This window comes from Gymnogyps californianus, chromosome 19 (assembly GCF_018139145.2).
Source record: "Gymnogyps californianus isolate 813 chromosome 19, ASM1813914v2, whole genome shotgun sequence".
Taxonomy (NCBI): Eukaryota; Metazoa; Chordata; class Aves; order Accipitriformes; family Cathartidae; genus Gymnogyps; species Gymnogyps californianus.
Window position 1 is genome coordinate 9967898 of NC_059489.1, and position 21850 is coordinate 9989747.

The following is a 21850-nucleotide window of genomic DNA, read 5'->3' on the forward strand; positions in this document are numbered from 1 at the left end:
GAATCCATCCTAACACAATGTGTATGTGTACATGTACTTGTAGGAAGTGATGATGTGTTCCTGCTGGGGTAGTTTCTCACATTGCTGCACAGGGTGTGGTCAACTGCAAGCAGAACAACATTAAAAACTTCCTTTTGAAAAAGCTAGTAGAGGAGTTGGGCTTTCTGTTTCTTTAATATAGATTTTAGAAGTAATTTTTTTGTTTTTCCCAAGAAGTCAATGGAGAAAAATGGATACTCCTTTCTTCTATTACCAACAATGTAGAAAGTTTTACAAATGTAATGTTAAAGCTAAAATTTCTGATAGGAGCACAAGGTTATACCTCATGTAGATGAACAAGCACCTGTATAAAAAATTGCCCGTCGAGAAGGTTCTCTCTGTTTTGGACAATAAGAAAATAATTATAATCTGATTAGTATTATAATATACTGGATCACCCTTTTTCAGTGTATCCATTATAAAATTTCCTATAGTCCTAGCATTTTTCTTATTATGGTTAAGTTTTGCAGCAGCACTTTTTAATGTAATCCTAGAAAAGACTTTGTAAAACAAATCTCTGAACAGTTATTTGTATTTAAAGAGTCAAGGAAATGCTTACTACAAAAAATTTTGTAATTTTTTTTCTAGTCTGTACTTTATTAGTAATCATTTAGTGCTGGGAGTTTTCAGGCGACTATTTCATATTGTGACTATTTGGATGGATTTATATATCTACCTTTATTACTAGTTTGGAAGCCCAGATTTTTAACTGTTGGGTACTTTTAAGATTATCTTGAAATTTTGACTCTGCTTTGAAGCAGTTCATTTCAGTTTGTCTTTTTAATAAGTTTTGATTTTGTTGATTCTCTTTAAGTCTAAACGTGATGATTCTAGTCTGGAAATGGACTGCAGTATTGCCTTCCAGTTCAATTAAACACAGCCCAAAGTCTTAAAAATAAATTCTGGATGTGAATAATTTAGTATGCCTGCTCTTGATGTTCAACAATCAGAAGCCTTTTGGTATAAAATTCGGAAGATGAGAAAGTTAGAAAATGTAATTATGTTTCTTTTGGAAAAAGGTAGGCTGAGTGAAGCAGCCGCTTTCTCCTTGATATGGGAATTGTTGCTTTTCTCCAAGTTAACAGAAGTTACTTCTTTCAGGTATCTCCAAGACATGGAGTTGCATCTCTTCTTACAGGTTTCCTAGTGTTTTGTGTGTGTCAGTTTGATCTGTGAGAGGAACTGAGCTCAGCTCTTTCTTTAGAGATGCACCTTTTTTTCAGAACATGAAGGCACAATACACAGACTTTGCAAAGACTGAAATTATATGTAATTGTACTTCAACTTTTTGAGCTTTTTTTACCTCCATGGTATTTCTAGTTGTTGTGTAAAGACTCATCTTTTAAGCCTTGCTTATTTAAAAATCGGTTAAAAACAGTAGCTAGATCTAGTTTAATTTATAATTAGTTTCCTAATAATCCATTGTGATGAAATCAATAATAAATGAAGCAGCAAATGGAGAAAAGATGAAATTGTGGTCCTTGTTCTTTCATACTGAAATTTATCCATTAGCAGGAAGTCGTACAAATCGTAATTTCCAACTGCCGTGTTCCTGTGGACGCTTGAATGCCGCCCAGTTTTGACATGCTTGTCTTAGATTTCATTGACAGATGTTGCGTGGAACGGCGCAGAGGAAGTGGTACCCTTGTGTGGCTTTCTAACCTTGTAGAATTGGGGTCAGTGCTGTTATTCGTCAGTGACCTGGGATATGGGACAGAGAGTACCCGCTGCAGGTCGCAGATAATGCCGAACTGGGGGTGGGGAATGGTTAATACGCTGGAGGGCAGGGCTGTCATCTAGAGGGACGCTGACGAGCTGGAGGAACAGACTGATAGGAACCTTGTGAAGGTCAGCAAAGACAAATGTAAAATCCTGTGTCTGGGGTGGGTAAAGGCTGGGAATGACTGACTGGGGAGCAGGTTTGCAGAGGAGGACTGGGGGTCCTGGGGGAGAGGAGGTTGTATGTGTTTCGGCGGTGCACCCTTGTGATGATGGAGGCTGGCCTTGTACTGGGTGGTAACGGTGTCTGGTTTTGGGCCCCCAGTATAAACAAAACTGATGACAAGCTGGAGAGGTGAGGCGAGGGCTGCTGAGATGCTTAGGGAACTGGCACATATGGCATATGAGGAGAGGCTGAAGGACCTCGAGGTCTGTTTGTTTGTTTGTTTCTTTTTCTTGCCTGGGGAAGCCCAAAGGTGGATCTAATTGCAGTCTTCCCTTGCCTAAAGGGTGGTTGTAGAAAAGATGGAGCCAGGCTGTGCTGAGAGGCTCACAGTTTGAGGATGAGCAGCTGTAGCAAGTTGCAACTAAGAAATTATACCTGGACAAATGAGAAAAACCCTTCATGGTTAGAGTGGCTAATTACAGGAATGAATTGCCCAACTCTATCCTTGGAAGGCTTCAAAATCTGATTAGAGAAGGCCCTGAGCAACCTGGTCTAACTTAGAAGTTAGCCCTGCTTTGAGCAGGAGATTGGGCTAGAGACCCTCAGAGGTCCCTTCCAAACTCAATTTCTCTGTGGTTCTATCTGAATGATGTAGAAAAACAATTTTTGATTGACTTTCCAAATACAATTGAATCAAAAGTGGGCCTGGAAACGTGCACTGTAGTATCTTACTGGTGACTTAAGCTTCAAAGTGTGCATATCTTCTGCCAGAAGTATAAATAAATTAATTGGCTGTGAGGATCATTTTTACTGGAGTGATGGGGAAAGCCAATTGGGAGGTGAGTCATAAGTAGGTAGGTAAGAGGAATTAGAAAAGGGATTAGTTTCAAATCTCCCTTCCATGGAAGGGAGGCCATATCTGGAAGTACGGTGATTTCCATGGTTTTTTGTTAGTTCAGTGATCAAAATTGGGGAGGAGAAGGAAGTACGAATAGCATCTTCTTAGCCTGCTGTACTGTCAGAGAAACCGTAAATTGAAAAAGGTCTGTTTGGTGGTACAGGTGGTGTTCATTACCTCAGTTTCTCTTTGAGGTGAGTTACACTGTTGCCCATGCTTGCGTTTAAAGTATTTGAAGTAAAGAATTGAGAAAAGCAATCTCCAGATGCTGACTGGGTTTTTTTTGTGGGTCTTACCTTTTTAATGTAAAAAGTGGAAGCTCTCCTTGGCTCTCAGTAAATCAACAAGAGTTTGAAAACTCTTACCTTGTTATTCTTTTAGATCTGTTTAAAATACAGGGGGATCCTTAAGTTAACTGGTGTTCAGTGTTGTAGTCAGTGTGAAAGAATTGAACTATACAGTTGTAGCTACCATGACTTAGGGGGTTATTAGTGCCTATAATGTGTTTCAATGTAAAATCTGGAGATGCTGATAAAAGAACAGTAGGATGGCAGCTTCTGTCCAATTTCTGTCCTGGTTCTTAAAAGACAATTAAAATGGAATAATTCAAAGGATACCGAGGCACTGAGTGAGTGTCATAGCAGGGTTTACGTACAGAGAGGAAATTGAATTCCTACTTCTATGTTTTGGCTCCCCAGATGGAGACAGGACGGAATTCCTCGTTTTCAATCAGATGATATTTTCATATAGGCAGAATTACAAGTGTATAATTAACTTTTCCCTGCAATACAGACAGAACCGCTGAGGGGAAGTGAGAAAATATTAGAAATACAGGTGTGACAAAACTATGCACATTTTCCCACAAGACACTTGTCTGGCACCCTACAAAGTTGCTAAACTCTTTAGAGGTAGTGCCTAGATCAGCACATCTCCATTTTGCCGGGAGCTGTAGAGATAGTAAGAGTTTTCTAGGGAACAGTTTGAAATGATTTGATGCTTCTTGTCTGTTTTCCAGTAGAAGAGTGGAAGCCCAGAATGAACTTTTTAAAAAAAGAATAATTAGGATCATGAGTTGCATTTTAGTTGTGACACCTCTGCTGCAGTTTCCTAGGTTGCACACTATCCTCCTTTGTGATGCTCTGTAGAAAGCACAAGGCAAGTACTCATCATAATCAATAAACATACAAAATTATTTAAGTGTAGATACTGTGAGTATTTGTTTGAAATACATAAAATACAACGCTGGCACGTCAGCTAAGTAGTGCTATTTGTTTTCATCACTTAGATACCTAACACACTTTTTATCATATAACTGTTTAAAAATTAGTGTTTTGTAAACATTTGTTTTTAGGAATCTGTTGGCTCAATCTTGGTGGCTTTATTTGATTTCCTACTCTGAATGGCATCATCCCATAAAGGAAGAAAGGTAGTTAGTTGAGTAGATGAGGTATAGAGTGACAGCTTGCAAAACTACCCTTTTTTTTTCCCTCCCTCCCCCCCCCCCCCTTTTTTTTTTTAAAGTGGGTTGTGTAGATGAGGTTCTTCTATAGCAACCATCTTGTGGTAGCACATCATGAAACTATTGCAAACACTTTAAACAGTGAGTAAAATCAAATTCAGCTTGCTGTAGACTAAATGTTTGATCAGGTCTCTCCCTGTTGGTGTGCTGTGGTTTTTGTTTAGTTCATTGTATAACTAAAGCATATGCCAGAACCAACTTGATTCTGATCAAATTAGAACATGTTCCTTTGATTTTGGAAATAAATGTAATACGTTTGCATTAATGCAATTTATTCAGAAAATCTTTTGGTTAGTATATACTCTTTATTCTGCTTTTTGGGTGAATTCCAGCTATAAAAAAAATATGCTTCTATTAAAAAAACCTGTGTTTACAAATATGAACCAATTGACAGATGTGGTCTTTTGATAATATTCAGGTGTTTGCATGTTCTAACCAGATAGTGATTTGTAAGTATATTGTGTCTTCCTTAATAATGCCATCCTTTCAAGCTCAGCATGTGAAATGTTGTAAACTGTAACAGGAACACCTTTAGGTTTTAATATAGTTCCTGACTATAAGTTCCAAGTTTGTTTGGCACATTTATAACCTATACACTACCCTTGATTAGTCAAAGCTCCTGGGTTTGGGGGTGGTTTGTTTTTTTTTTTTTTTTTTTTTTTCCAAACTTGATTGACATTTGAGAGCACCATGTCTCTGCTATACTTTGAAATCTGTGCTTTAGTTTTATCTGGGTAAGCTGCCCTTGCCTTTTTTGCGAAAGGTGTCCGCAGGGGAGATAATGCATTAAGGTAGTGCAGTAGTGTAAGAAGGGAGATGTTTTAATATGCATACTTACATGGAATATTGGAGGAATTGTCGAGTATACATTTCATGTGTTTCCATATTTGTGGTACTTGTGTCTAAGTTGTGAAGATCTACCTCCTCCCCATCCTTACCCCACCCCAGCACTGTACGACTCTGGTTGCTCATTATTATGTACTGGGTTTTTTTACTAGGCAATAAGAAATCTCACCAGTAAACAAGCATCTAAAGCTATGTCCCGTTGTTCCCATGTTTTTCTTCAGTTGAAATAAGTTTGGTCTGAAAAGCATTAAGTTAAATTTGCAGGTATGGAATAGCCTCATAAAATATATAGAACAGGTGACTAAAATTTAAACCTGTCTCTATCTCAAACAGGTGTTGTTCACAGGGATTTTTATTTAATCTTTAGCAAAAAGGTTGCCTTTGGCTACCCTCTGTGCATACACTTGAGGAGTAGTGTTGTCATTATTGCTGATTAACTGAAATGTTTAGAAAACATTTTTATCAGCAAAACAGCTGAGACCTCTTTCAGTTGTCACTAAAACAATATAAGCAAAAAATACTTTCTACTGGAAAAAGCAGAGAAATGAGTTGTTACTGAAGATATAAAAAACCAACCAAACCAACCCAACCCAGAAATTGGTCCATTTAACTTTCTTGCTGAAATGCATGTGCAGTTTTTTGGCATAGATTCTGTTCCTAATTTAGTACATTGAGCATGTTTCAGAAATAGGTCGTCTGTTAAATTCGGACATGGTCCATACTGAGAAGTAAGACTGAGAGAAAAGGAAGGTCATTGTCGATTCTTTCTCTTTTTCCTGATCCTTGGGTGTGTATTGTAGGAAAAAAGAATCACTGCAGTGCATGTGGCAAGAAACATGGTGAAAATCAAATACTGCCTTTGTTCTATAAACATCCTTAGATTAATTTTAAGAAATAAAACCCAAAACACATGAGAGTTGGTGTTTTTAAGGCTACTCCACAGCTGAGTGTTCCTTCCAATTCTTACATCACTTTTATGTTTAATATACTTTTCCAGAGAAATTATCACTTTTGTTTACAGTCTGTATCTTGCATTCATAGCTACGTTTCTTAGGCCTGTTCCAGCATGCTGTTGTTTCCTTTCTTTATAAAACTAGATCTACCTAGAATCACTTAAAAAAAAAAATAAATTTTTTTCTAAGGTTTGTTTCTGGGTATTGTGTCATTGGAAAGTCCTTTTCATCATGTGGAAGAGGTGTGTAAATGTAATTGTGGGTTTAGTGCTGAGTGTAGTTTAACAGCTTAAGAAAGAGGAGATAGGAAAGTTACGTGAACTGTATTTTTATAGATGCTATTGTTGAGAGAAAATTAAGTTTCTTGTTTGCTCAATCTGTTTATTTACTGAGAAGTTATAAATAGGCTGTTCTGTTTAATTGGGTTAACTTCTAAATGCTATACCAAAACGTAGAAAGGAAAATACTCAAAGGTGCATTCATTGTAATTTATTTTCTAAATTTTTAAACAAGTGCACATTGTTAATTTATCATTAGTCTTTAAATTTGGGCATGCAATCTTTGGTAATATATGAAAACGGGCAATTTATTGAAATTGGCTCTTAAATTCAGCTCTGAAAAAAGATATTTGAATGTAGTACGACAACAGCAATGTACTCTGTAAATGAGCAGAATTAGGATTGATATGTGTTTAGATTAAGAAGTATTTTAAGAGAAAAGAAACCAAATCTTTTAGTTAGACAAGTCTGTGAAACTGGGTAGACCTCAAATTGGCCAACATTTATGCTCCTGATTAATTTTCATATCATGGACCTGCTTGTTCACTTGCCGAAGCTGTTCTTTGGCATCATAAGATAATAGTCTTTTGTCTTCAAAATAGTACTTCTTTTAGGGATAGTTGCAAGATCAGGATGAACCTCAAGAAATTTAGAGACAACTCATAAACTGCCCTTGTTGCAAAGAATTGCATTTGCTTATATTTCTTTCCAAATTTTAAAGTTGCTTACTTGAGGATCTTTTTCTGGTCACATTGATCTTTCTGTATGATCTGTAAAATGAAGATGGTTACAGGTAATTACATAAGATACCATACCTTTTCATTTTTAAATAAGGTTAGGAGATACGTGCAAGTTATGCAGAAAATCTTACATTCTGTAAACAAGTGGCTTATATATTTGTTTTTTATTTTTCAGCTGTACTTTCAGGTTTCCCAGCACAAACATCAAGATAACATTCACAGCTCTGTCCAATGAAAAGAGAGAAAAACAGGAGGCCCCGGAGTCCCCAGTGAAGCCTGTGCAACCCCAGATCTCTCCCTTAACAATAAACATTCCAGACAACATGGCTCACCTGATCAGCCCTCTCCCTTCTCCCACAGGAACTATCAGGTATTTAAACCCTCCAGATTGGATATAGGGCAATGTATGGTTACATACTTGAGACAGTTTTCTAATTCATTTTAAGTATTTTGCTTTTGTAGTAAAAGTTTAGTTGAAGCTCAGCGTTACCTGCCTCGGAGAAAACCACCGTGCTGCTAACTAATAAGATAGTTGCATAAACAGCCTTTAATATTCAAATTTAATATGTTAAATATGTAACAGTTTGCTCAGGAGCCTGGCGTTCGTAGAACAGCAAAGGAGCATATCTTTTTCTTGCATTCCAGATTATTTAGATTGCTTTTTGCTCTTGCATGCTTATGGCAACACTTCAAATGAGATAAGTCTAAATTATACCATTTTTAAACGTTCTGATGAGTCACTGTCCCCCTGAAGTTTTATCATCAGAAAAAATATTTTTTGATTATCGTTAGTGTGGAAAATAGACCGATCTCTTACTCCAGAAGATTTGTTATTGATTAGTCATTGCTGGAAGTAAACAGACGTTTTACTTAAAATACAGTGTAAGATGCGGAGTTCAGTGTAGGGAAGTCTTCTGCAGGAGAGGTTAATCTGGGTTTTTTACTTGCTGTGCTGCTTAATTTGATAATTGTGGCCATTGTCCAGCTTGTTGTTTGGGACCAAACTCGAGTAAACATAAGCGAGCTGTCCTCACAAATTGGTAAAATTAGTTTAGATAAAATTTTTAAAATTCATAGAAAGTTCAGGAGCAAAAACTTCATTTAAAGGCACTGAAAGTTGTGTTTCAAAGTCACATACATGCTTTTGAAAGTTTTTTTTCTTTCCCTGTCACTTCCTGTATCTTCACTTGAGTGAAGGACTGTTAATGCTTGATTTTTAAAAATATGGATCTTGTCAATGACATTTGAATGTAAGGATAATTGACTTCTTTCATGCTTGCCAAGATCTTGATCTCAATATTGTAGTGTTTGATGAAATCTATGTAAGTGGTGGAGGTAGAGAGAAAAGAGATGTAGACTTGACTGTATAACAGGTTTGTTTCTTACTGAAATTCAAGGAAAACATATATTGCCCAAGAAGTGACAGAGCGGCTTGTAAATATTTCAGATAATATCACATACATCACCACAGTCTTTGCCTCGCTATGAATTTTGTAATTCTCTTCAGGGCTTTCATGCACCTGTTGAGTATAGTTTGTTCAAAAAAAAAAAAAAAAAAAAAGACAGTTTTGAGTCTATTTTGAGAGCAAAGCTTGACAGTTTCCCTTCAAATCATCCTGTTTTGTAGAAGACGTGTAAACTTGCTTTGATTATACCATATGTGTCGCTTTGTCAATATATGCTAAAGTGAGCACAGTAGAGGGATGTTGTCAGTTGATATGTGAAAACATAGAACAGCAGTGACCTATATTTAAAAAAATAAATTAGTTACACGTTCTGGCTCTAATCAAGGGTTCTTCCATACAACACTTAAAAAATCCAATCTCCCTTGTATAGTATATCACTAGTAGCAAATTGTTGGTGGATTTCTCATGATGTGAAACTTGAACAGTATTTTTTTTTATATCTATTGCTCAGTCTACAGTGCCTGCCTTGTTACTGTACATAAAAAGAGAGGTAGCAAAAAGCTTGAGCGGCCAAGCAGACAGACAAAACTTGACAGATGTAAATTTGTTAAAGCTTTATTGTATAAATCTAAATAACGTTCTCTAGCTTTATTTGTTTCTCAGTGTTTTGAGCCATAGATTCAAGTTAGGTTAAAGATTGTCTTTGGAGATAAGGCTGGTTCTGGGGGCACAGCGGGCTTTGTCATTCTAATTTTTAGTTAACTTCTTTTGAATTTCTGAGGACTGTGTTGAAATCAGTTACAGTATGAATTGCTGAGAAGTATGTGTCCTTGTAGCGAACTGCCAAATTTTTTTGGGGGGAAGGGGCCAGACATCACCCACTGTCTGTCTCTTCCCTGTTGGCTAAATGGAAATCGTAGAAGAAAACTGGCTTTGTGCAGCTGTGGTTCCTGTGGACTGCATGGGGCAGGGGGACAACCATTAGAAAGATGTTACTGTGGAATTATATACAATTTTATCTTTGTTTTTCTGTGATGGATAGCAAAACTTGAGGTATCAAGAGACACTTCTTCCATTTGTTTGGCACTATCTTTTGCTTAGTAACAGTATATCTGCTCTGTTGGCCTAATACTGCATTAAATTAGATGAGTCAGTGCTGATGCATCCCATTTATAGATAAGTTTATGATTTTTATATATAAATATGTGTGTGAGTGTATGTGCATATACCTGTAAACACTTAAAATAATGTTGGTTTAGATTTAAATGAGAATCAAAACTTTTTTCCTCACTGCTCGCTATATTTTCTCAAATGTGCAAAAATACTGCACAGGAGAGATGATCCTTTTTGTGCAGACTGAATACAAGCATATGGCAGAAATTTCATGCAAGATGTGTTTCTTGTTTCAAATGAGTGTCTTAAAATTTGTGGTAGCTTATGTAGTTAAAGTGGACTTTTCTGTTGGCAAATCTTACACAAATGCAGCACAACCTAATAAATCAGTTAATCTTTTTTCCTTTGAGGAGGAAGGCCTGAGCTTCGTTTGACAGGTTTCTTCCTGCAGTGATTTTAATTCCCGTGGATGCGTTAGAAGGGCTTGGAAGACGGGGTTTATAATGAAAATACTGACAGACCCTTAACTGTAGTCTCCAAGCTCTGGTAGAGGGCTTTTCTGCAGTAAGAGCTTTTGATCAGACATAATGTGGTGATATACTGTATAACAAAATAGTAGGATCTTCTTTTTATGCTCTACAGTGCTGCAAATTCCTGCCCATCTAGCCCCCGTGGTGCAGGCTCTTCAGGGTACAAAATGAGTCGTGTAATACCATCTGACCTACATTTAATGGCTGATAATTCACAGTCAGAAAATGACAAGGAAGCATCGGGTGGAGATAGCCCAAAGGTAAACATTGTTTGAAATTTATCCCATAAATTACATCTGAAGTGAATGTAAGACTTCTGAAATTTTGTTTGCTAAAGTATATGCACCAAGTCATAATTCAACATTACAGACTTTAAAAAACAATCTGTAGGTTTTTGTGATTAGATGTGAGATTTATTTATTTATTTACCTCTCTTCCCTTTGGGGGAGGGTCTGTATGTATTTTTAGTTACATATCTGTTCATAGGCTAATGAAAATTCTTTACTGTTGTATGTTTTTCCAAATCTTTAATGTTATCTTAAAATCTGCTAATCAGAAGAACAAAATTGTCTTAGTTCCTTTTTTGCCTCAAGATTTTGGTCGTCCAGAAGTGCCTTAAATCAAGTTAATTGTGTTTTGTAACTTTTGATTTAGAAAGGGGTGTGTATATGTTTGAAGTTTATTGATGCAGACTTTTCTTTTTCTTGTACAGGACGACTCTAAGCCACCTTACTCCTATGCACAGTTAATAGTACAAGCAATTACAATGGCACCTGATAAGCAGCTTACACTAAATGGAATTTATACGCACATAACTAAAAATTATCCATACTACAGGACAGCGGACAAGGGCTGGCAGGTAAATTTGATTTCTGGAATGTTTTTTTTTAGTTGTGAGTAATACTGGCAGCTGTAAATGGTCATAAGAAGTCAATTGGTGAGCCTAACAACCCTTCATAAATAGAATTTGTCAAACGAGCGTGTTGTCTTTTTCCTCATTGTAAGTTCTCCAACAAAGTAGGCAATTTACACTATTGTGTATTTGAAACATTGCTTTATTCATGGAATGGTATTCTCTAAACCTCTAGGAGGGATACATACAGACTTTTGGGGAAGAAAAGTACAATTGGCACTGTGGATTTAAATATACGTATGCTATCTAGGACTGTAGTTGTGTTCTGTAACTTATAATTGTGTAAACATCCATATTGTTATCTTGAGACAAAATTAAGATATTAAAGCTTACAAGTTCAGTTTTATTTGAAAACAGTGATCTTGACCATGCAATACAGAGCAGGAACAAGCGTGTGTTATATGTCGTTACCTTGCACTATTATGTGCCTTTTTTTATTTGTGCAACATAGTCTCTTTGTGAACTTGATCGTTTCTGTACTGAGTTAGACCAAACCCTTCAATTCTGTAGAATTCGTTTCTGCTTTCTTTTCATTTTTAAAGAGACCAACCTTAGCATTTGCCAGGATGACTAACCGAGTATGAATCAGTCTGGCATAGTCTTCCCAGATACGCGTAAAGGTTCAATGCCTTTGCTGCTGTTTTTAGTTTCAGCAAAGGACAGAAGAGCACTATTAGCAGGACTGGCCAGTTTGCCTGTATAACATTCAGACTGCACTGTCGGTCATGGAGTATCGGTTTCACTGTGTTGCTGCTTAGTACAGTCATGATCTGCAGCAGAGGCATGCTCTGAAGTTATTTTCAGGGAAGTAAAACTTGGAGAGACTGGGGGAGGGGAAAAGTGAGGAAGTGTTAATACTGTACTTGCTGTACAAGTAGAAGACCAAAGAATACATGCCTTCTCAGTAGAGGAACAGATTTTTAAATATTAATCACATACTTATTTGTCATAGGGCCTATATGAAATTTGAATCACTCTTAGAGGCATTGCAAGGTTAGTGGGGAATGTAACTGTTCCTAGCTTTTTGCTTATGGTTTGGCTAGTAAAGGACTTAGCTGTTGTTGTGGCTGAGGAAGTCTCTTGTTTCCCTTTCACACATAAGCAGTGCAGAATCCTGGCTGCAGTCATACTACCAGATCTGTTTTAGCAACAAGATTCTGTTTATAAAATGTTGGTGTGCTTTTGCTTCCTATTCTGAAATACCTTGAGTATCTGTGTGTATAATGCTTCTTTATGTAAGCATCATGGAACCAAACGTGGATACATTGTAATGCATGGTTAAAGAATTCTGACTTAGAACAGTGTATGTGTGTATAATACTTCCCAAAACCAAGGCGATAGACACACCAGACATAGTATGTTCTGGAATAATTAATTAGCACCTATTCATAAAAACAATTGGAAAAGCTGAAAATCAGATGCTGTTCAGTCACTAGCCATAGAAAGTACTGCTATAACACTAACAGGTGTACCTCATGTGTAATAGCTCTGCGAGCTTTTATCTACCAGGTGTTAGATTACAGTTAGGGTGACTTACATGATAGATGTTTTAAATAATATTTGAGGCTGTATATGCACATATTCAAAACATAGAGTACATACATGTGTACAGTATCCAAATTCTATACCTTAATAAATAGTATTGAGGTATTTATATCCTTTATTATATAAAGGTCCCATTTGGTTGAGCACTTGAAGACTCCTCTTCGTGAACTTATTTTAGCAGGTACTTTTGGATCTGCTCTTTTATTCTAGCATATGGAGAAATAAATACAATTTATAAACATGTTCTTGGCATCTTTCTAGTTCTGTTTCAATTTTTGGCAGGGAAAACCATTTCTGGTTTCATCCGTTTGCATTTAGGAAACCATACATGGTTATCATTGCTTTAAGTTTTCCAGACTTGCCATCAGGGTCATGAACTCGGACATTTGAGCAAGATTTGCATTTGATTTTGCAAATTTTTAAGAGCTTTTGTTAACGTAAAGCTTTTTCTCCATTTTCCCCCTGTTCCACCACAAGTACTTCAGTATGTGTGCTTGTCATTATTTTCTTCTTGTTCAGTGATAATATTTAGAGAGATTTTGGGTTTATCTATCTCAAAAAAATAAATAAAAAAATTAATAAAATTATGTGTCCAAAGCCAGCCACTTCAGGGTGTTAGCATTTTTCTACATCTCTCTGATCGAAGAGCTGTGTGTGTTACAGCAAAGTGAGGATAAAGTAATGGGCAAACTAGAGTGCAGTAACAAAGATCTCACCGAAGAGCTGTTTTAGGACCTACTGCCATTTGTTGTTTTTCTAGACACACTAAATCCTTGGCTCCTTTGTTGAGACAGACTGGACTGTGGGTAAACTCCCAACAATCTAGCTGCATTTGGAACTTGTGTAATTTAACCTTTTCTTTCTGTATTGTGGAACAGTAACAGGATTATCATAGGAGATCAGAATCAGTATATGCTGTATTTACTGGCCCTCCTAGAATGAACTGACATTTGCTTTGACACCTGGGGAAGGGTGGTGTACGAAGACTGATAATTTTTCTTTTTTTTCTTTTTTTTTTTTTTACACTGCATTATGCGCAAGTATTTGTAGTGTTCTGACAGTTTGTTGCAATCACCGTGTTTCTCATTAGAGAATTAAATGGGATTCCTGTTATTGCCGCATTAGCATACTGTTTTTTTAATTGTTGGGAAAGATTTGAAAAATGCAAGAGTCCTTTCAGGTTTATGGCACTGTCTTTGTAGTGCTCTGAGTTCTGTTGAATTAAGGAATTAAAGAGCTGAACCCCGAGTCTCCTGTAGTACGAACTGCTGCAGTAGGCCGCATTCTGACTTGGAAAAGTTATATGAATTCTACATATTTTTTTATGTTCCATAGAATTCAATACGTCACAATCTCTCTCTGAATCGTTATTTCATCAAAGTACCACGTTCCCAGGAAGAACCAGGCAAAGGCTCATTCTGGAGGATAGACCCTGCCTCTGAAAGCAAATTAATAGAGCAGGCTTTTAGGAAAAGGCGGCCTAGGGGAGTACCTTGCTTTAGAACCCCTCTGGGACCACTCTCTTCTAGGTAAGGAAAAACAGATGAACAAAAAGACTATGGCTGTTGTTTAATCTTCAGGCTGATACAGACTTGATAGTTTTGGATACAGTCACAAGTTTAGTAATTTAATTTCATCCAGACTCAGTATTTGAATTCTGTATGATTTACTAGGAGGCTGCCCCATACACTAGGCTTGTTTTTACTGCTTGTTTTTACTGTTAAAGAACTGACTCAGTTTGCATAACTAACTATCAGATTGTTAATGTAAGCAAGCCTTGCTGTGACTTTGGGTTTTTTTTACAGAATTATAATTTTAATTTCTAACTGCCATCTACTGCATTTTAAAACGGTTTGCAAAGAAAATTATCAAATACCAGCTACCATTTTATTGAACTTGGAGATGACGATTATGTATTTAGTTTGATAATGTTCCAGCAGAATTCACGATGGGGAAAGACGTGAGTTTAAATTATTCCCTCTGTAAAGTTATGGCCTTTCTGCTGGTGCAGATCTTTTATTGGTTGCCCTGTAGACTGAGATTTGCTCATCATTCTTCTCCACCAGAAGAAACGTTCATGTTTCACAGACTGTTTAGAGAGTCTCCCTAAGAAGGCATCCAGCCACTTCTTCTCCATTAACTATACCTGAAGTTTGCTTTTAAATTCTGTCCCTGTTTAACAGAAGCTTTATAAAAGATCATCAGAACTGCTTTGGGTTGTAACTGTACTTGCCAGAGGGCAGAGGTGCCCTCCTGTGGGCAGTGTGTGTTATGGTCTCTTTAGAGGAAGGTCACTGTCTTCCACAGTTCAGAAGTTAAAACACATCAGCTGCTGCTTTCATTTTTAAATACAGAAGTGCCCCAGCTTCTCCTAATCACTCTGGAGTGTTGTCTGCGCACTCCAGTGGAGTCCAGACCCCCGAGAGTCTGTCCAGGGAAGGATCTCCAGTCCCAATGGAACCTGAGCCTAGTGCTATCCAGCCAAAACTAGCAGTAATACAAGAAGCACGATTTGCACAGAGTGCCCCAGGTGAGGAATCTTGAAATAAGCATTTGGGGGTTGGAGGTGGGAGAGGGCTAATACATAAATATTACCAAGGCTTCACATGTACACCAAAAACCCAGTAAATATTTAACCTCTTGACATTTAGAGCAAATCTTTGATAAACATGTAAACATGCCAGGGAAATTCTGTTTGCATACATACGGGCTGTTATCTGTGTGCTGTTCCAGCACCCTTGATCACTTTGTTACTAAGCAGAGATTGTGCTTCTGTCCTGTATAGGACTGTACTGTCTCGTAACAGTTGTCACTTCCTTTCAAAATGTATTCTTTCTGGTTTAGAAAAAACCCTTTAGGTTACACGGGTTACAGAAATAAGCAAATGTCTTGCACGCATCTGTGGTCATGTCATCCTTTCAAAGGTGGGGATAAAAAGAATTGAAAGGATAAAGACAGAAAGAATAAATTTGCATGATAAGAAATTTCCTATTTTAAAAAAAAAAAAGCGTAAGGCATGATGGGATAAGGATGTATGTGTTTAATTACCTCAGTTTATATACTTTTGCCATCCGTTTTCTTGGTGATATTCTGGTACTACAGAAGTGCCAGCGACCATTCCGTGGCGAAGGCAAACATGGTCCTAAGCAGAGACACCAGGCTTTCCCCAGCCTAGGAAGCCGAGAGTTTTGCCAATGCAGACACGCTCCACACAACACGTGAAGCACACATATGTTCCCATCTATGGAAAGGAGTTTTACTAAATGAGTATTAAACATAGCTTTGGTAGTACAGCTGCATTTGGGGACAGGTGGGGGGGCTTTTGCCCAAGTGGTGTATGGGTCTGACTGAGCTCATACAGCACTTACCTTGAATATGTGGCTTGGAATAGCCATGTGTCATAATCTTCATTGTCCGGTTTTATCTTTTGGATCATTCAGACATCAGTGAAGGAGGTTGTTAATCCTTTGAGGCTTTAGTGTTAAGTTTAAAAGAATGACTGGCTTAAAAGAACTAATTAAAATTGGCAGCCTAATTTTTGTCTCTTTCTTGGTAGGATCACCTCTATCTAGCCAACCAGTTTTAATTACTGTACAACGGCAGCTACCACAAACTATTAAACCCGTCACCTACACTGTTGCAACTCCTGTGACAACATCGACATCCCAGCAGCCTGTAGTTCAGACAGTTCATGTTGTCCACCAGATACCAGCTGTGTCTGTCACAAATGTGACTGGATTAGCACCAGCAAACACTTACACTGTAGCTGGACAGGCAGTAGTCACGCAAGCTGCGATGGTAACCCAGCCCAAGGTGGAACCTCAAGAGAATGGAGACCACAAGGAAGTGAAAGGTGAGAACCTGTGGGATTAGCTGTTTTGCTAGCTCTTTATACAGAAGGATTATAATTTGAAACTTACTTCCAGATGAATGCTTGAAATGTTTGGCTAAAACTGAAGATTTTGCATCATCATTTCTCAGATATGTTGGAACTAGTAATAAAACGGTACGCTTTTTCACTGAGGGTTGAGTAAAAACAAATGGTTCTTTAGCACTTTCTTGTTTTTAACAATGTTTTATCTTCTGTTTTTCAGTTAAAGTGGAGCCTATACCTGCTATTAGTCATGCTACAATAGGAGCTGCTAGTCGTATCATTCAGACATCTCAGACCGCACCCTTACAGACAGTTACTATAGTGCAACAGGCACCTCTAGGTCAACACCAGCTACCAATAAAAACTGTAACGCAGAACGGAACGCACATAGTACCTATCACCACTGCGATACAAGGACAGGGCAACGCTGGTACGTATTGTGTCAGGATGTTCTGTTGCTTTGTACGTGTTAAAGCCTCAACGTGACCGGTGCTGAATTTTTGAACTCTGTTCTCATGTCTTTTGTAGTTATACTGAAAGCTAAGTTCTAAAAAAAATTTAGATTACAGCCTTGTAAGGGATTGCTCCCTCCCTGTTGGTAAGAACTAGTGTTTCTCTTCATTGATGATTACCTGAACAGCTATTTATTCTCTTTGTGGTCATTACAGGGATGCGCTTAGTGGTCACAACCCGTCCTCCCTCCTCATTAAACCCAGGATATAAACAAGTTTTAAAAGAAGTTCCTGTAAAACAGTGCCCTTAAAATGGTAACTGCTCCCCAGAGGATTTGTCAAGAACTAACCAACAGGAAAACAAGACAGAACTTTCCTGTGGGTTGGCTTTTTGAACTGTTACTTTTTATTCTGTTTTTATTGAACCTGTACTAAAAATGGCAAAAATTCTCTAAGATTCTGAGATTCTTCGTGTCTGAATACCATCTTTCCCCTCTCAGACTCAGCAGTCTGAGTGGGTAGCAGTACTTTTTCATAATTTTCATATATTCACACTTGTTCACAGAACGTTCAGGTTTGGTTTCCTTTGCAGGTGCACAGGGCTTGTTCTAACAGTTTCACTTTGAGATGTTATCTGATACTGAAGGAGCTTTTTTGTCATAAAATGTTTACAGAAATAGCTTTAGGCTATCTTATATCAATTTATTGCCTGCATTTCTGCTCTAAAGTCTTTCTAATGGAGTGAGTATCTGCTTTGTTTCCTTTTTACTCTTCTTCCATCACTGACATTTATAGGTCAGTGTTCTGTCTGCTTCCGCTTCATTTCCAGCTTAAGTAAAGCAAAAGCAATCACTGTCAGACTTCATATGCACTTTTTTTGTCAGAAGGCGTGTATGAATTGAGCCGAGAGTCATATGAAATATACTGAAAAGTTATTTTTAAAAGTAAGAAATAATTCTTTTTGTCTTTTTCCTGGACTTGGAAAACTCAACTGATTTCAACGCTTTCCTTGGTAGGAAAGCCTAATGGCTGCTAGGTGTGTTGAAGAAATGTGGCTGAACGTAGGATTAGAATTGTGGTGCTTCTCACTGTTTCACTGTGCGTGCTAGGGGTGTGCTTGCAGGGATGGGAGTTTTCGCTCTGAGATTCCTGGACGTGAGTACCTCATGAGATGTTCACGTTTTGAACAGCAAGTGAGGTGTATTCCAGGTCCTGGTCTCTCCGTTACAGTAACTCCTAAACCAGCAAGAAAGCAGGTAGTTCTCATCTAAAGGGGGAACTAGGCCTACAGGAATACAGATTTGTTTGTATGTGTCTACAGATATGTCTGCATTGACACGCGTACGTCTACGTACGTCTGTGTTCACATGCATACATCTGTATTTACACACACATTTGTATGTGTATATGTGTGTGTTTCTCTCTGTCTTTGGAGAAGGAAGATTTGTGCAATCTGAAAGCTAAGAAATCCAGAGCAACTACTGTTCTTCTAACATTTTCTGTTTGTAGTAAGAAGGTGCTTTCAGATCTTACTCTCAGCAAAACAGTTTGGCAGTGCTTTTTACTACCTGTCAGTCTAACTGAAAGCTGTGAAGTCCAAAATAAATTCAGATCTTTTATTGCAGAATAAAATTATGTAACTAGATATTCTTTATTTCTGCTTTCAGTGTAGATTTCAAACATCGTTGTTCTTTTGTGTATTTCATACTTCCATGTATCAGTTGTAGCTGCTGCTAGCAAGTCTCTTTCTACTAAACAGACCCCGGAGCGAATAATGCAGTAACAGTCTTAATGCATGTGTGAAGATGAGGGGTAAACTTCTTGTTTTTATTTAAGCAACAATAAATTTGCAGTAAGGCATTTTGTTCAGAAGTAACTATCTCTATGGCATCTATTCAGAAATTGTCCAAGGAATAGCTTTTCTAATAGAAGCTGAATGACTGTTGAGATATAAGAACAAATTATTTTACAGTTGCAGTGAAGCTTTTTTGCATCAGGTAAATATTTTCTGAAATATTTGTTCTACCAGTAAATACTAAGTACAAAACAGTTTGGTTACATGCAGAGGTGATATTCCAGGTATTCTCTAGGATAGCTTACTAACCACAAATATAACAAGTTTAGCAAATAAGAATTCCTTATGGACTTCATGTTTAAGCTCCACTAGCAGGGAATGCTGTAATAATGTCAGCAAAGCGGTGGTGCTGAAGAAAGGGAGCTTGTGTGTTTAAAAAAAGAAAAAAAGGCAGGTGGTTTGACAGCGTTTAGATAAATTTTCATGAAATGCAATGAACACGTAAATGTATAATTAGTATTTTGCAGTACTTGCAAAGACATTTGAATAGTTGGTTTAATAAAGTCAGGGTCGATATTGAGAAGCAGACTGGTAACAACAGGTAGAGGGAAGGAACCTTTGGATGTCGCAGAAGGTTTAAAGGACTGTACTCGCCCATTAACGGTGACTTGTCCTATCTCCTCCATGGAATGAGAAACATTAAACTCTTGTGTAGGATGTTTGAACTGTATGCATTTCTGTTGATCTAATGCAGTTGTGCACTTGAATCTAATCAAATGCGTCATTTCTTAACACTACTACTTGTTAAAGCACTGCCTTTTCTTTACATTGTGGGTAAATGCCTCATTATCTGTCAAAGAGGAATTGCTGCTTGAGTCGTGTGCGTCTCATGGCTGCGTGAATTGCATAGCTTTTCTTAAATAACTTACGGCCACAGGTGAACACGACGTGGTGGTGCTCTCCTTCCGGACCAAGTGATGCATTCTGCAGTGATCCACAGACATGGCCAGAACCTACTGAAAGGGGATTTTGAATTCGCTTCCCAGTTCTGTCACAAATTACGGTGTAGATGGGCTTTCAGTCATTTTAATCCTTCTCTGTCTTCAGCTCCCGTTGACAAAATGGAGATACTTCCCCGTTCTCCCACCTTTGTCCAAATCTGCATGAATGTTGAGCGATTTGGGAAAATGTCCTTCAGGTTTGTACAAAGATTAAACAATTGGACCTGAATCTCAGCTGGGATTGCTAATACCCCACGTAGTACCAATGAGGGAATTCATCGTTTTAATGAAAATGCCAGTTTGCTTTCAGTATCGTCTGTTTTGACAAGGATTAGGGTGCTGAAGTTTTTATTATCTTTTTACAGCTGCTGCGAGTCCTTTGCATATGTTAGCAACCCATGCATCCGCATCGGCCTCTCTTCCAACAAAGCGCCAGAACGGAGACCAGTCAGAACAGCAGGAACTCAAACGTATCAAAACAGAAGATGGCGAGAGCATAGTCATAGCTGTTAACGTGGACACCCCGTCTGTGGCAGTGAGTGATAAAGGCAGCCAGAACTAGAAACTTAGGGGAGTTTTCTTTTTTTTTTTAAAAATAAACTCCATGGTGCCAAAAGGAGACACTTAAATATAACACCTAAAATGTTGGAACATGTTCTCACGCAGTGGGGAAAGGGGCCCTGTGATCAGACTTCAACTTTCAGCACTGAAAAAAACCCAACACAGGTGGCCTTAAAACTTGGTAATTTAAAGTCAAACTGCAAAACATCTTGTTCCAGAGGCTGTGACCCCCGCTCCTCCCTGCCCCCGACCGAACTGTGTACACTGAGAAATACAGTGTTGGGGAGGGCTGCAGCTTTAAAAAAATCTTTATCAGATTATTTTAAGGACTGAGTATCTCAGTGTAACGGCAGCATGATAAGCGCTTAGTGTGAACTGGTTTCAAACGATTGTATATTCCTTAAAGGGAACAGAGGCAAGGAGCCATTTCCTACATCTTGGCAGCTAGCCTTTCATAATGACCTACCCGATGCGGTTGTTGGTAGATATGCAGTATTTTGTTGTTCACATGTGGAATTAGAAATTTTTGAGGTGTATTTTCATTTCTTTGCAAAATAATGGGGTCTTTGACATTTCAAATCACTCCATTTCTACTCCGGAAACTTTGGAATCACACAATACTTTTCATGTGAAATTTTGTTTGGTAAAAAACTGAATGTAGGGTTTTTTTAACCAATGGAATGATTTACTTTTGTCTGTCCTGTTAAAGTTCAGATAAAGCTACTTTATTACATCTGCAAATTTTCATATTTTAGCAGTTGCCTGATAAATTTAATCAAATTTTATTACCATGTGTAGTGATCAAATGCTTCTTTGGGCTTGCATGTAACTGATTAGAAATTACAATGTAAATGAGCCGTTAACTGACGTAAAGAACTGCTATGAATTTGACCAGAGCTGCACTTACCTGTTTCTCTTTCTGCTACCTTTTGCTGTTTGTTACTTTGTGTTGACTTTGACTGTCCCTGGCATATTTTTCCAGTCTAAAGTAAAACAAGAGTCTCGCTTAATATTGTGTATGTTTAAGATAACAGACTGTTCTTCATTTAGAAAGATGAAATTCTTTATCACAAGTCCTTTTAAAAAGAGTAAAATTATCTTGTCAGAGGTATATTCGATATTTTTAAGCTTAAGCACCCATCAGTAGAAATTAATCTGACCAGTTTCTCCGTAACACTTTTGATGTCATACACTGACCTTCCGGGGTCTCCATTAAGAGTAGCTGTTGTGGTTTTCTAACAGTGGCTACCATATTATTATAATAATTTTTTTTTTAAGTGTGTGTTCTGCAGTTGAACATTTTAAAATGTATTGGTAATTTCTCACTTTAATTGTGGTAATAGATTCCACTTTACATTTCAAAATTAAATTTAAACGTAAGGCTGCTGTTCAGTCTTTAATTCACATAACGTCTTATTTCCTCATGCAGTAAGGTGAGTGAAAGCTAGATAGTTGGCTTAATTTGAATCTGATTTTTGTCATTTTCTGTAATAATGATGATG

General features: G+C 37.6%; 1 protein-coding gene across 1 annotated transcript in view; it reads left to right on the top strand.

Annotated features, from left to right (window-relative positions):
• FOXK2 (forkhead box K2) overlaps positions 1-21358 on the top strand; it is a 70720-nt gene extending 49362 nt beyond the window's left edge. The window contains exons 5-12 of the mRNA XM_050908187.1: positions 7334-7528; positions 10320-10467; positions 10920-11066; positions 14001-14194; positions 15020-15195; positions 16222-16518; positions 16760-16969; positions 20153-21358. Of these exons, the coding sequence (XP_050764144.1) occupies positions 7334-7528; positions 10320-10467; positions 10920-11066; positions 14001-14194; positions 15020-15195; positions 16222-16518; positions 16760-16969; positions 20153-20349 (1564 nt within the window). The 3' untranslated portion in view covers positions 20350-21358. The remainder of the gene's footprint in view (positions 1-7333; positions 7529-10319; positions 10468-10919; positions 11067-14000; positions 14195-15019; positions 15196-16221; positions 16519-16759; positions 16970-20152) is intronic.
• Positions 21359-21850: the final 492 nt, after the last annotated feature.